Genomic DNA, 14,942 nt, shown 5'->3' with positions numbered 1-14,942 from the left:
TTGAACATATACCTATGCATTGAAAATCTTCGACAGTTCGTTAAATAAAAATGCCGTTTAGTATTAAACAGCCTTTAAATAGATGTTAAGTAATAAAATATAATAAGTACAATTTGTAGTCCAAGAATGCCCAGTATCGAAGATACATTTGTATCACGATACTCTTCTAAAAATAATTTCAAAAAATACTAACAGCCAACAAATTATAATATTAAAATAAAAAAAAAATTATTGAAATTAACTTAAATTATTAAATGTTAACAATTTTTTATAAGTTATAATGGTTACCCGATATATAATATATTATAATATATTGCATTGTTGCTATTGCTCTCTTAAATATCCTTGCTTGTTCAACAAGATTAAACTCATTTTTTAAATGATGTTATTTAATATTTTTTAATAAAAAGATTATTATTTAATTAAGGCTTGGAAATATTTTGAAAAACACTAAAATATCATATTTACTAATGAATAAAGGAATATATTTACGATAAGTTAAGTCGATAATTTATCGAAGATAAGATAATTCGGCATAATTATAGCACAATATAGATTATAATGTACATCACACCGCTATCGTCAAATAAATCAAATTAATCGTAAAATTCGACTGTGAGGATGATAATAAATATCAACTACTTATACATTAAATAATATTGAGTTATAAATGCAATACTCGATTCAATATTAATTACATAGATTACGTAAGAGATCAAATTTTAGAAAATATTTAATATGCATTTTAAATTTTAAATTTTTTAATTTTACTAACGTATATTTCAGATTTCTAGCTTGGTCTATTACAATAAATCAAATGCTTATAGAACAATATGAAACTTTCAACAACTTCCGATTTCTAATTATAATAACGTATAATTAACAATACATTTGCCACATAAACCATTTTACTTTTAACCCATAACTGTCATTTGGATCATTTTTAAATAACACTTTATACAACAAAGATTTAAAAAAAAAATTAAATGGAAATATTTATTTAATTTGACTAAGAAACTATTTTTTCTTTTTATCTCTTATTTAATTATATAAATTACTGTCTTTGGGCATAAATTATTAAGGATTAATCCTGAAATATTGTAAGGACTTGACTATAATAATTATAGAATAATTGAATTTAGATAATCAAGTAACTTTTATTTCATTTTATTTGTTTAAATAGTCTTTATAGTAACTTAGTTGTTAAAATAATCTCTATATATCCAGTTTTTATAATTTTATCATACTAACTTAATAATTATTAATTATTAAAATAAAGTTAAAAGTTTATGATTATTTACATAATTCATTAATATATTATATAATAATAGAATATGTTTTTGATTAAAATCGGTGTACATAGAAACATGACTTAGTGAATTTTTATTGTAACAAACTCAAAATAAATATAGGTAAAGCAGATATTAAATATACTCAATAGGTATAACTTTCTATTGACGAAACTTTATGATTATTATTTACAAAAACAATAATTATCAATAAAACGTTATACAAACATGTTATGAAGATAACCATATTATGTTAAATACATTAAGATCTTGGTGAAAAACATTGAAAGTCTGATAATAATTGTTGTAAATTATTTATTTAATTTGTCATTCTAAGAAGGGACTTTGTAGTTCGAACATATACAGTATAACTATTGTAAGTAAAAATGAATACACGAATATTTTATCACGCAGCAAAAAATAAATGTAATAAATTTCCTAGTTTCGATTTTACACATCTTTGTGATAAATACATCAGAGTTATAGATAGCTAAATATTTTATATTTTTCAAATTGCAAAAGAATTAAAAAAGTTGTTGTCTTGAATTTATATAGTTTAATAAAAGTAATTACTTATTTGCTTAAATAAATTCTGCTAATTAAGCTTATTATGGTTATCATCCTTCTAAATGTCTTCATTTATTAACCTAATTACAGTAATTTATCCTAACATTAAGAATAAAATCATAAAAATTAGAATTTATATTTTTTTAAATTATATACAATTGGAATATTATAAAATAATCAAGTACGTTAATACAGCTACACACATAAAAATAACAAAATAAAAATAAAAGTATGAAATTTCTAATTTTTTTTTCTAGTTTACACAGTTTTATATTATTACGAATTATAACTATAGCCAACCATTATTCTATTTTTATTATTGTTACATTTTTTTTTGTAAAATTCATAAATAATAATTGAGTTCAATGGGTATTTTGACATGCCTAATATAGGTACTGTGTATAAATACAAAAAAATAAATTTTAATTTTAAAAAAAGAATCTGAAAAAGTCATGATTGTGAACTTGACTACCTATATCTTCCTGATTAGACCTTATTTTACGATGGAGTCTGAAATATAATAATACATGATGTTCTAAGATAACAATGTATCTCCTTCAAACGATATAACCACCTGCAGCTTCAGTACGTTTGATCGTGTATAAAATATTATAATATGTTATTAGACACCTACAGTGCATGACTATAAGGAACAAGAGACGAATCCATAGCAAAATAAAATATCTCATATTGTCAGTCGTCATCATGCCGTTTTTATAGTACTAAATGTTAATGTTTGTATGGTAATACCATAGTTTTAACTCGTATTATTCACCGTCAGGAAAATTGGCAAAAACAATAAAATAATTGTTGATCCGAGGTTTTGACCTTGGTATTTTCAGATTACTAATGGTCACCAAACTGAAAATACAAAGGGTGTCATACGTCAACAGCAAAATAGTATTCGAGAGCATATAAAGAAGATGTTCATTCATTTCTATTCAAACTATCCAATTGTTATATTTTTCTTTCTCAATTTCATAAGAGATGATAACGACTCAATATATTATATATGATATATACATTATACAAGTAGAAAAAACACAATAGTATACCTAGAGTATATTCAAAAAGTGGTCGAGTAAAATACTCTAGGGAAGAATAAAAACAGCATCTACACGCGACATACAATTCGTGTGGCATAAAATATTCTTTCTTCTTTTACTTTCAAAAGTAAAAAGCTTTCAATTTTTTTTAAAATAGAATACTTTTTAAAATAAAACTATTCGTCATGATACTTTTTTATATATATTATTTTACTATCGACATGTGTATACACGATTACAATAAGAACATATTTTTATTCTCTTATATAGTCTTTCACCCAAATTATACCTCTATACTCTCTTCCCGTGAAATGTAGTCAATATGCAATAACACCGCATATACAAGACCGACCATAGAGGGGTGAGAGGGGACTGTTCCCTCTCACCACAATGTTTGTATAGTTTGTACAGAGTATATTTTAAAAAGCATACATTAATATATATAGTATACACATATATATTGCTTCCCACTTTAACGGTGAACATTTATACGAGCATCCTTATATGCATGAGGCCATGAGAAATAGAGTGTAATTTTGATAATAGGTATACACATATACATGATTCATCCAAGATACACCTGCTGTATATAGAATATAGGAGACAATCAGACAAAAATGTGTTATAAATGAATGAAGAATTTGTTTAAAAGTTAAGAAACGTGGTAGTGTACCTATATTTTAAAATACCTACCTGACGATAAAAAAAAATGTATTAATTGCCGTAAATGGTTATTATTGTTCTTACTTTTCTCACTTCGACAAAATTCATATCACTATTAAAAATTTGAAAAAAAATTATAAATCATAGAATTCAAAAACACTATTCTTATAAAAGAGTAAACCAGGAAAATAAAAATAACTTGGTTTGACACCTGTTATTCGTTCCTAAAATTTACTATTTATATTATTTTTATAAAAGATAATATATTTTTTTTTAAATATCTCATAAATTAAAACACATTTTAAAAAAACTTTTATTTAATGAACTAGACCATCATTCTATAATGTCAATTGACAATTTATTGTAGAGTAATTACTAATAAGAAACAGTATTGTTTATTATTGACTATTGTATACTTTAAGATATACAAATCAATATTATATTGAAACCTATATTCAACAATATAACTTGTTAAACTCCTTTAGTTTGAGATTCAAGTTTAATAGTTAAATATTATAAGGTACTTATTCACAAATATCAAGGAATAAATTTAATGTTTTTTAATAGTTTAAATAATTTAACACTATTGATTAGCATTTACTATTTCAGTTTAGAACGGTTTAGAACAAATATTAAACGATATAGAAATAAAACGTTGATTTACTGCAGTAGTTTAATATAATATGCCATTTATCTGGTAAAAGTAAAACGGAGGATATAAATAATGAGTCCAATTCCACTGTTTTTGAAAGTTAGCCAAGAAACTAAATCCTTCTCATCTTTTCCTTACATCGAATTGGTTCGGTTTTCGAAGTTTTCCACTAAGACTATTTAGACATGTTATATTGTACGTCTGTACCTATCCTATCGTATAACCTTTAGTTTTATACACGAACATATCATTATTTCCATCCCATTTAAAACTCATAATATCAAACTAGCGTTCCATTCGTTACATCACTTACATCAATTTATATTTATTCAAATTCATTTCTTTGTTGATAGATAAGTATTAAGTACAAAAGATAAATTTTCCAATAAAAAAAATTATAGAAAAAATCGATTAGGGTCCTATAGTACTGGTACAGTCTGAATAAATTAGCAATATAGGAAATTTATCAACAAACCATATTACAATGTCTTAAGTTTGGCATAATTTAATTTTTACAATGCACAGTAAGTATTTTATTATTTGTTTTCCTAGTCAAAACAACAAGTAAAAACGAGGATTTATGTCACGTCATATAATCTATATGAAGAAAAATGTTCGTGTTTGGCAAGCTGACAATAGTAATAGTAATAAAATATATATCACGTCAGAAAAAGACCATGAAAACCATTCAGTAATAAACAACACCCCGGTATCAACCTTCGTTTCAATCACGGTCAATGTCATCTCATTAATGAAGTATTTAAGTACATACATATACGATTTCACTACTAACATTATTATCCCTATCCGATGTTTTTAGTATACATTTTATAAATCAGTTGAATTATTTTACAAATAATTAATTTATAGTTCATTACAGATACAATTTATTCGATGCATGATTTAAAAGGTGCTCAAGGAGATTGTTTACCACAATTAAATTTTCAAACATTTTAGAGTATTTTTAAACCTATTTTTTTTCAAATTGGAATAGGACAGTATTTTGTGTCTGTAGGAAAACATTGTGAGTCGTTGAAACCCAATTCGCTAAAATCCCAATTCACCGACTAATAATTTACAAATTCCCAATTAGCCGACAGATCTACAGCTGTCTGAAAAAATATTATTAAATACAATTCCTAAGTCAGTATAAAAATTATATTAAGTACCTATACCTATACTTGCAATTAAACTATAGGAACATACTACATATATTATACAATACTTCTTTTTTAAAAAAAAAAACTATGGTTTCATGGAAATTATATAAGCTGATTTGTCAATAATAAACAAAATATCATCCTTCTATGGTATTTTAATATATTGAATATTCATCATTATCATTCATGATAGGTATTTTTTTGAATTTTAATCTAAAAAAAATATTTGAAAACCGGCGGAGTGGGTTTGACCCTTATTTAGAGTTTTATAGGATTATCATTTTTTTTTTTTTACAGAATTTGAGTAATTAGAAATACATAACAATAATGTAATAATTTCGTTTAATATTTGGGATATTGGTAAATAACCAAATACAAGAACCTTGTTACTACGAACAATAAAAAAACTAGCTTATTTATCCTAAAAGACGTCATGTAAACAATTTGATAAATAAAAATTATTCACATAGATACATGTAATATAAAAAATTAAGATAAATAGAAAATGTAAAATATATTTTGTTAATTCTGTTGTAAGGTTGAATATCTCTTGCAATGTCGCTTATAGTTTTGGCTTAGTTGATAGGTACATGTCTCTTATTATAATTATAATTTGTAACTAAATTTAGATGCGTTTTAGACAAAAATATAGGTATGAATTAAAGATATACAAATATATAAAATATACTTATTATAAGCAACTAACTTAATTAAAATATTTAAAACTTTTTCATTCATTTAAATAAAATACCAATATTGCTAGCAAAAGTGCACTACCAGCGCACGCTACATTACTTATAAATCACTTTTTGTTTTTATGGTAATGATATATTATTTGGATATAATAAAGGGTGTTGGGGCAAAAGTATATAAGCTAAGGACAAAAATATATTTTATGCTATGAGAGTACCTCTACGATTTATTTTTCAGGTCAAGCATTGATACTATTATATATGCTTGATATAGATAATGCTCACTTACATTATTATAAAAAAATTATAATAAATACCTAAATGAGATAGGTATGCATTGGCGAAATAAAATTAAATGTTTTAAATCTAAATTAACTAGATGCTCGATTATAATTCAGATGAAATTATTTAGGTACAATTGCATAATTCACTAATTATTTATTATTATTTTAATTAACTGTTAAGACTTCAACGTCAAAGTTTATAGTTTTTTACTTAAGTTTATTATTGGCACTAATTATTATAAACGTATAACTATAATTTATATCCAATATAATATATTATACAATTGAAAAATTTAGTCTTATAAGTTATAAGTTCCCCTTTAAAATAAGAATAGAGTAATATAATCAACAAATATAATATGATTATTAAAAATAATTATTTTTTTGTAACTTTTATAGGTTTAAAGATATATTTTAACTTAAACAATGATTAAATTAACCAAGTAGTACGTGTAAATAGGTATATTCATTCACGGTATAATATTGGGTAACTACACACAGTTTCCAATCAAAATTTAAATTTAACAAATAATCCATTATCCAACACGGTGGCCTACTCAATAACGAGGTATACTCAAAACATATACGACCAATAAAACGACGACTTTTAACCTGTGCTTAGTCAATTTTAACTTTAAGGCTTTAAAGCAATTTCTTTAAGAAAAAACTTTCTATTTAATTATACGAAAGTGGCAAGATTATTTGGATGAAAACGACACGAGGGTGTCTGAATGTTTCCACGAAAAGAAGAAAAAGACATTTTTATTTACGTTCAGTCAGAACATTCCATTTTCTGAAACGTAGGACAATAATAACAAGGCAATGGCTTGAGGGCTTCTATCATTTCAGTTGACGCTGACAAATCTCCGGTTCAGCCAATTTCCTTTCCATCTACTCGCCGATAAACCCAAACTGTTTTCTCTTGAATTTGGACAATAATGACCATTGTTTCTGCTACCTACCATTATTTTTTTATACGATTTTTCACTCCCTTTAGTTTTTAACACCAACAAAAAACCGAAGTTAATAAATGTCCGCTTGTCCACATTAAACAGTGATCGATTATTCTATGAAACATAGTTTGTGGCAGAAAAATTTCCCAAACAAATGATCAGTGATCACTGAACTTTACAATAAAAAATCGTTAATAGTTCTGATATTCCTAACGAAGTTTTTTAATTAACAGTATAACAGCTACTAAACATAACAAATGAGCTTTTGGTACTATTGCGGTTTGTATTATGTCCAATAAAATAAAATAAATTATAAAAGAGATTATATATCTTTGTTCCTACTTTTAGTGTAATACACTAATACAGTAATGATACTTCGGATACTTGCACAGTTGCACAGCATAAATTTAAAAATGTATAGGTATAGGTACTTGTTATCACTTTATTTAATCATGAATATTAATGGAAAATTATTAAAATTCAATAGTTCTATTTATAATACTTCATAATAAAACATGGTTAAAGGTTATACGCCGAAAACAATAAAATTAGATACCTAGGGTATAAATATAATATGTTAGAATTAAAAAAATTATTATTATTATTCAAATAAAATATGTACCTAATTTATTCTATAGTTGCCTAAAATATTAGGTATCTCTTTTAGTACCTATATATAATTTCTTTATTTTTAATTACGATGATTCTCTTTGAAATATTTTAATTATTTTAATATGTAGTTGAGTAATTATCTAAATACATCTATCGGACTATACATCTCTGTTAATTTTTAGCTATTGAATCGTAATACTCGAGAAATTCTTTCAATACGTATTTACCCTTCACTTTTAATTAACAAATTCACATTTTATACGAACTATATATTATATTGGTTTTAATAATCAATATTATGAAAGTACATAAATTAAAACTGAAATTATATAATTTATAACACTTCTTTACTTATTTTCTATAATATTTACCTATATTGATTTAAAATCATCATAAATACTGAATTTATACGAGATTTTCAAAGCAAATTACAAAATAATTTAAAGATAGTATTCAACAAATTATTTTGATTTTCAAATAACCATAAGGGTTCACTAGTGAATATTTATCTAGAGATAATGTTTTTATTTCCCGTGTCGTGTTAATGAATAATATCAACCCTTTTCTGTCTCTGTCTTTCACTCAATACATTAAACCATAATGACAAAAAAAGGGTATGCCACAGATATTATGCGTTGGCACGGAGGACCTACTATGGCTGCCAAAAGGACTGCGACCGGTGTCTTTGTCGAGTTTGTCGTCCTTTTATAGCTTTATTTGAACTAATAAAGCATGGCCCGGGGCGACGATGACCTGTTCCGCTCTATGCGTGTAAACTGACACACACAATCACCATACTACACAACGACGCACATACAGTGCTTGTGTGTGAGGTCTCTAGAAAACCTGTTACTAACAAAAAACCAGTCCCTATGTGTCTTCACTCTTTCTCACTCCCACTACAATTATACTTCGGTACAGATAGCCTATGTACGGTAAACGCATACAACGAACAGTTTTTCACCCTGATTCAAGGTTAACTAAATGTAACACTTTTTTTTTTAATAATTATTAATATTTTTGACATTTTGACAACATAGTGTATCTATTGGAACTTATCATAATGATTAAATTCTGCAATAAAATATAATCATTATTGTGCGAACACCAAAATCGTTGATACACAATTATTATGCTGCTTGTTTCTATTTGACCTTAAATAATGAATAAGAATTAAAATAATATAATATGTTTAATAATATAACTGTTTCAATATATAATATATATTAATATAACTGTTTTGTAATAATCACTAATTAGAGAGAATGATTAGTATCCAAATTGTATATAAATACAAAAAACGTTTATTAAACAATAAACGTACATTAAAGAATATACCTATTATTGGTGACGACACTGGTTTTTAAATAAATTACCGTTATATTGTTAAAAATAAATTAACAAACACAAAATAAATAACATTTCACATATAATTTACGATGATTTGTACCCACTGTCATTAAAAAATACGTGATGATTTCGTTGGGAGTATATGGGTGTGTAGAATCGTTGAATATCAATTTAATAGGACATAAATATTATTATTTTTTTTTAAATCCATCCCACAAATAAAAACAATACTATTACGATATTACATCTCAATCAAAACATGACACCCGCGCGATTTGTTTTTAAACAAGGCATTCGATTAGAGAAAAAAAATTATACACCATATAATATATAACTCAAGATATAACCTACTGAATTTAGCATATAATTAGATATACGTGATAAATTTATTTGCTATTTTCTAATTAGTAAATCACGTCATGTTAACTCATATAATAACGTAAACAGTTTACGACTTGCAGCAAAATACAACGAAACCGGTTTCCGTTAATACTTATTATATATTTGTAAGTACAGTAAGTGTACCTATAGATTATGCATATATTTTAAGATATAATGTATAATATTTTCCCATAAATAGTAAACCTATCTAATAATTAGAAGGCGGTCACTTTTTTCATGAAAAAATAAAATAAAGATTTGGGCTTGCAAAAAAAGTTTTAACGATACATTGTCAACAACGATGTTAAACAGTCGAAAGACACAAGTTGGGTAAAAAAAGTCTTCGTGTCGATAGTAGATTCAATACGTATCTACCGTATTTCGTCTGTGAGCGGAGGGTAGGACAAGTGAAAAAAGTATTATAGATTATACTGTTGTAGATTTATCAACGTATCGATATTAATAAAAAATAAAGGGCAATAGCTTAAAAGGATTTCGTATTCGGGCCAAGGTCGAGTGTAGTAGCACGGTATTGTCGTCCTCAGTACCTGGCACAGACATTGAGGAAACTTTGTTGTTATTTTCCAAGAATAAAAAAATCCAATACTAAACACGTCCTTACTTAATCCCCGCCAAGCGGTGTGGCTTTCTAAATAGTGACCGGGGATTATCGTTATAAAGACGGATGTGTCCGTACCGCATTATAATATACAACAATATTATAATATATGTATATAAGTAATATTATCTAAGCACACGGGTATAGACGTATTACAATGATAATAGTGCACCACCTATAACAAAGAGAAGATGCGGCGCACACAGGATAACACCTGGACCCGCTGCCGCCGCACGACCACCGTGTGATCTGCCGCGTGCAATATAACACCATAATAATATATTATACCTCCTACTCGGTGAAGTCGCCGTACAGTCTACATGTGCACAATAGGTACCGGGTTCGCCGAAAATCCGTAAAGATACGCGTCATAAAAACACGCATTATCGTATAAGAGGTACCTTAAAATACAATGTACAATATTTATGATATACACCTAAGTACGTGACTATAAATAATACCACGGTGTACCCCAACGATAAGTGTTATAAATAGTATTATCGGTATGACGCCTCGCGGTCACCACCGACCGGGTCTACGTAAACGATCAGTAGCTCACGTTCGACGGTACCTACGGCAATGTGTACCTACAATTCCTAAACGTTGTCTTCGGTAATACTAAAAGTGTAATGGCAAACAGTAAGTAAAAAGGTACATACCTCTTCGAATGCAAAATCTTCGTCGGCTTTCCACTTTTTTTTTGCGTCGGCTGCGCAGACGACGAGCAGCAGTAACACAGCTGTGCCGGTGGTCAGCCACCACTTGTTCATCGTCAGCGTCATAGTAGTCGGTTAACGACAGCAATGATACTATTCGATCGCCGGTTTCGTTAACGAGCGCGCAAGTTATTTACCGTGAATCACGGGCGGAAAAACAAAATAAAATAAAAAACGAATGCCCGGGCAAGCAATCGGATAATAGGTATCGCCTGAATAAACGAAGAGCTTTCTATTTTTTGATTTATTTACTCTTTCCCCCCTCACATTTACACGCGTCCGGCGGCGAAAACGGCGGTCGAACAACCATAAAAACGAAATCCAAATTGTTTGGAAAAATTTAAGAAAACGTGGCTGACTGTCCGAACTTTTACACTCGACGGTAGGCAACTGGTGAAACACAGTGTGATACGTGCGGCGCGGGGCGATCGACTGCAGCGGCGGCGGCGAACGCGCGAGGTCGAGGAAAATACGAAATAATATTATCGTGCGCGGACGAACGCTATGATCGGCGGTACACTGCTCCCGGCCCCCGCCCGCCAGCCAGTCAGTCAACGTCCCTCGACGAACGAACCGGGAGCTGCAGTGCGTACGCCACGACCATAACGAAATTACCGTAGGGTTGTCGTCATCGTAGTCTCAGCGTGGATGCCCGCCGCATGTTTATCGATTCGATAAAAATATGTCGCGCACGGTGATAAGGCAGTAGGAGTCAGGAGACACTGAAACATTCGTATAATAATATGCTGACCACAGGTGTAGAGTGTGTTTGTATTAGCCATTAGGTAATATAGTTAAATAAAAATAATAAGTAATAGACATCTCCCATCTAGGCACTAGGTAGAAGCCAGTAAATTGTGGGCACGTACGTAAATTCAAGTATTGCGATTTGTAAACCACATAATGTAGGTATTTTATTAATTGATTTTGATTTAAAATGCATAAACTATTAAATGTTACTTCTGCCATTGATTATAGAATAGTCTTTTCTAAAATCGATGTCTCTACTATTTTTGTCAACTAAGACTAAATATCGTCTAATGTTTATGTTTTTAAAAAAAAAAAATCGACATACCAACTACAGAGTTCATGACAGAAATAAAATAATTTAATTTTAATTAAAAAAAAATAAAATAATCATACCATGATTCTTGCTCTATTTCTAAGCATATTTTGTAATAAATAAGTTTAACAACGATGTGTGCTATATTTCATTTTTTAAATCTTCTTTTGAAGCAATAAAATGTATTTGAATTTCAATATCTCTGATAAAAAAGTGATTTTTGTTGTTATTTTAGGTCAGAAGTAAAATATTTTCAGCACTTGATTATTTAATAATTGAGAAAAAAAAGGTAAAAACGGAAATGTTTAAGCAAAACCAGTTTTTGACAAAATTGATTTTGTCATATTGTAATAATTCAATTTGAATATCCACGTAATAGGACATACCTACCTACCTTGATACTTAAAATGTTCTTGCGCTAATAATATTTCATAATATTTTTAATTTTAATAATTTTGATTTTTTACTGATAGTATCTCTAAATTAAAATAATGTACTAGGATACCTGGCTTAGTGTTTAATTATTTTATATGTTCTTCTATAAGGTACATCTATCAATTACATGTATGAAGCACCTTCGTACATTATTTATGTAATAACTGTCTATGTATAGTACATTTGTACTCTTGCCCCATTATGGACGTAAATTATTTTATAAATAAATACATTTCGCACTATTTATAAGACATACCTATGTAGAAATTACCTATTTTTTTCCTATAAATGTCGATAAAACATGTTTACTTGGTCAAAAGCTTAAAATTATAATTTAATAACTCTCGTAAGTTGTTATTACCTATTAGAATAAAAAGTAAAAGCCTACCAAAATTATATATTTATGAAGTTAAATTTTAACATTTCCAAATAATTTTGTATTGTTTTCATTAAATTTTAAATATTCGTTACTTAAGGTTTGAATATTTTTCCTATAATTTGAGAATATGAATAACATAGTCCAGAGATAATTGAACTTAAACTAGTTAAAATTTTAGATTTCGTGTTTTTTTTTCATAATTGAGATCACTTTGAAAACAATAGTCTTCTTAACTGCAGTACGTTACCGATACAGTTACCGAATAGTACAACATGTGCTATAAACATATATTGTGTTCAAATATTGTACGATAACGACCAAAAATATTAGAAACTTCAATTGATTCTATTCTGTAAAATACAGATTGATGAAGTCAGATTTACCACCAAACTGAGATTTAATCGGTGAAGATTAATTAATGGAGATTAATCACTTTTACTTGGAAGAAAATAAGGCTGAAGCAGAGAAGAATAGACATGAACCATTTATTTTCTGGCTCAATAAACTTTTGGATTGCTGATATTTATGTACAAAGAAGGAATCAAAAGTTAAAATACATTACGTCGTTACCTACTTCTGATAATTCAGTGAGAAGGTTTGAAGTATTTCATACTGAATTCTACCGTTATTCTTATTCATTCTGTAGACGAATTGATGTACGAGTATATATAGATATATATAGGTAAAATATAATAATTGGATATTTAAATAGTATCAATTATAATCATCATCAAACTGTTAAATGATAATCACTTTCAAAATTACGTTAATTAATTGACAAGCGCTCACATACATAGAAATATCGCATGACATATATAGATGCACGTAAATGAAAATTTTGAGGCATATAAATATATAATATACTAACGCCCGATTGCTCCAGTTCCACCTATAGTTCAAAATTGTTAGAAGATAGCAAGGAAAGAATAACATTTGATTTAATCAATGCATTTTTAAATGACATCCGAACAGTTTGTTGTTTAAAATTTAATGTTAATAAAAATTTATAATTGTGTAATATTTTTTTTAATAAGTGTGTTATACGTCTATGTTTTTATTTCTTTATAAAATATATTTACAACAATAAATATTTGTTTAGTAACAAATAAATTTAATTTTCTGCCAAAGATCACCTACAGTATATTGTAGATTGAAGTATTTTTTCTACTCCAAAATTGTCATTATATAGATACAAAAAAAATAATATATATTATTATAAAATCAATATAGCTATTTACATAATGAGGTTCACTCAAAATCTAATACCTACACATTTATCGTAAATACCGTATTTAACATATTTTAGAGAAATGTTATTACTTATTTTACATACTTGATGTTGTGTGTGATTTTATTATTTTAGACAATATTTTAAAGGGTCACCAAATGCCAAATCGCCCAAATGGTGCCCGGCCGCGGGCCGTAACTACCCACGAACCAACTTTATCCGGCCTGCAGACAAAGAAAAAATTAACCATAACTTACAATTTATAGTCATAAAATGTTAAAAATATGTACACTGAATTTTTGTGGTCGGTGAAAAATTTTCAAATTTCTATTGTGGCCTTTCAAAAATATTAATTGGTGACCCCAGCTTTAAATCTTAAAAATATAATATTCCTTAATACCTAAATAACTACTGTAACGCCTATCATACAAATATATAATACGTAGTTATAAGAAATGAAACAAATAGGACCCACAAAATCTGCCATTATAATACCTGTATACCAGAATTTTTTAGGAATTTTAGGATTTTGTAATATGTAATACAGTTTACCTACTGTTAACTAATAATTTCCCTATAGATAATTTAATACAATTGCTATTAATATATATTAACTTTTATTTTAATAATTTTATATTAAAAGACAAATAAATGTTATATTTTGTCATTTTGAACGGAGCAATGGTTTTTTTTTTTGTGTATACAATGACTGATGAGTACATGATAAGTAGTCCGATATAGTCGATAAAATGTTTGCAGGATTTTCAAAAATGGAGATGGTTTTGGATATAAAATTGGATCTAATATGTACTTCATAGAAGTCAAACTTAAAATTCGTATTACTTATTTTTAT

General features: G+C 27.5%; 1 protein-coding gene across 2 annotated transcripts in view; it reads right to left on the bottom strand.

Moving 5' to 3' along the window:
• The window catches only part of LOC114131421 (proteoglycan Cow), a 35,097-nt gene extending 23,606 nt beyond the window's left edge, over positions 1-11,491 (bottom strand). The window contains exon 1 of one of the 2 annotated variants that reach the window (XM_027996627.2): positions 10,928-11,491. In XM_027996627.2, coding sequence (XP_027852428.2) covers positions 10,928-11,050 — 123 coding nt within the window. In that variant the 5' untranslated portion in view covers positions 11,051-11,491. The remainder of the gene's footprint in view (positions 1-10,927) is intronic. The other variant, XM_027996626.2, reaches the window with a different exon arrangement.
• Positions 11,492-14,942: the final 3,451 nt, after the last annotated feature.

The sequence above is a fragment of the Aphis gossypii genome, chromosome 3 (genome assembly GCF_020184175.1).
Source record: "Aphis gossypii isolate Hap1 chromosome 3, ASM2018417v2, whole genome shotgun sequence".
Lineage (NCBI taxonomy): Eukaryota > Metazoa > Arthropoda > Insecta > Hemiptera > Aphididae > Aphis > Aphis gossypii.
This window is presented reverse-complemented; position numbering and strand designations above follow the sequence as displayed.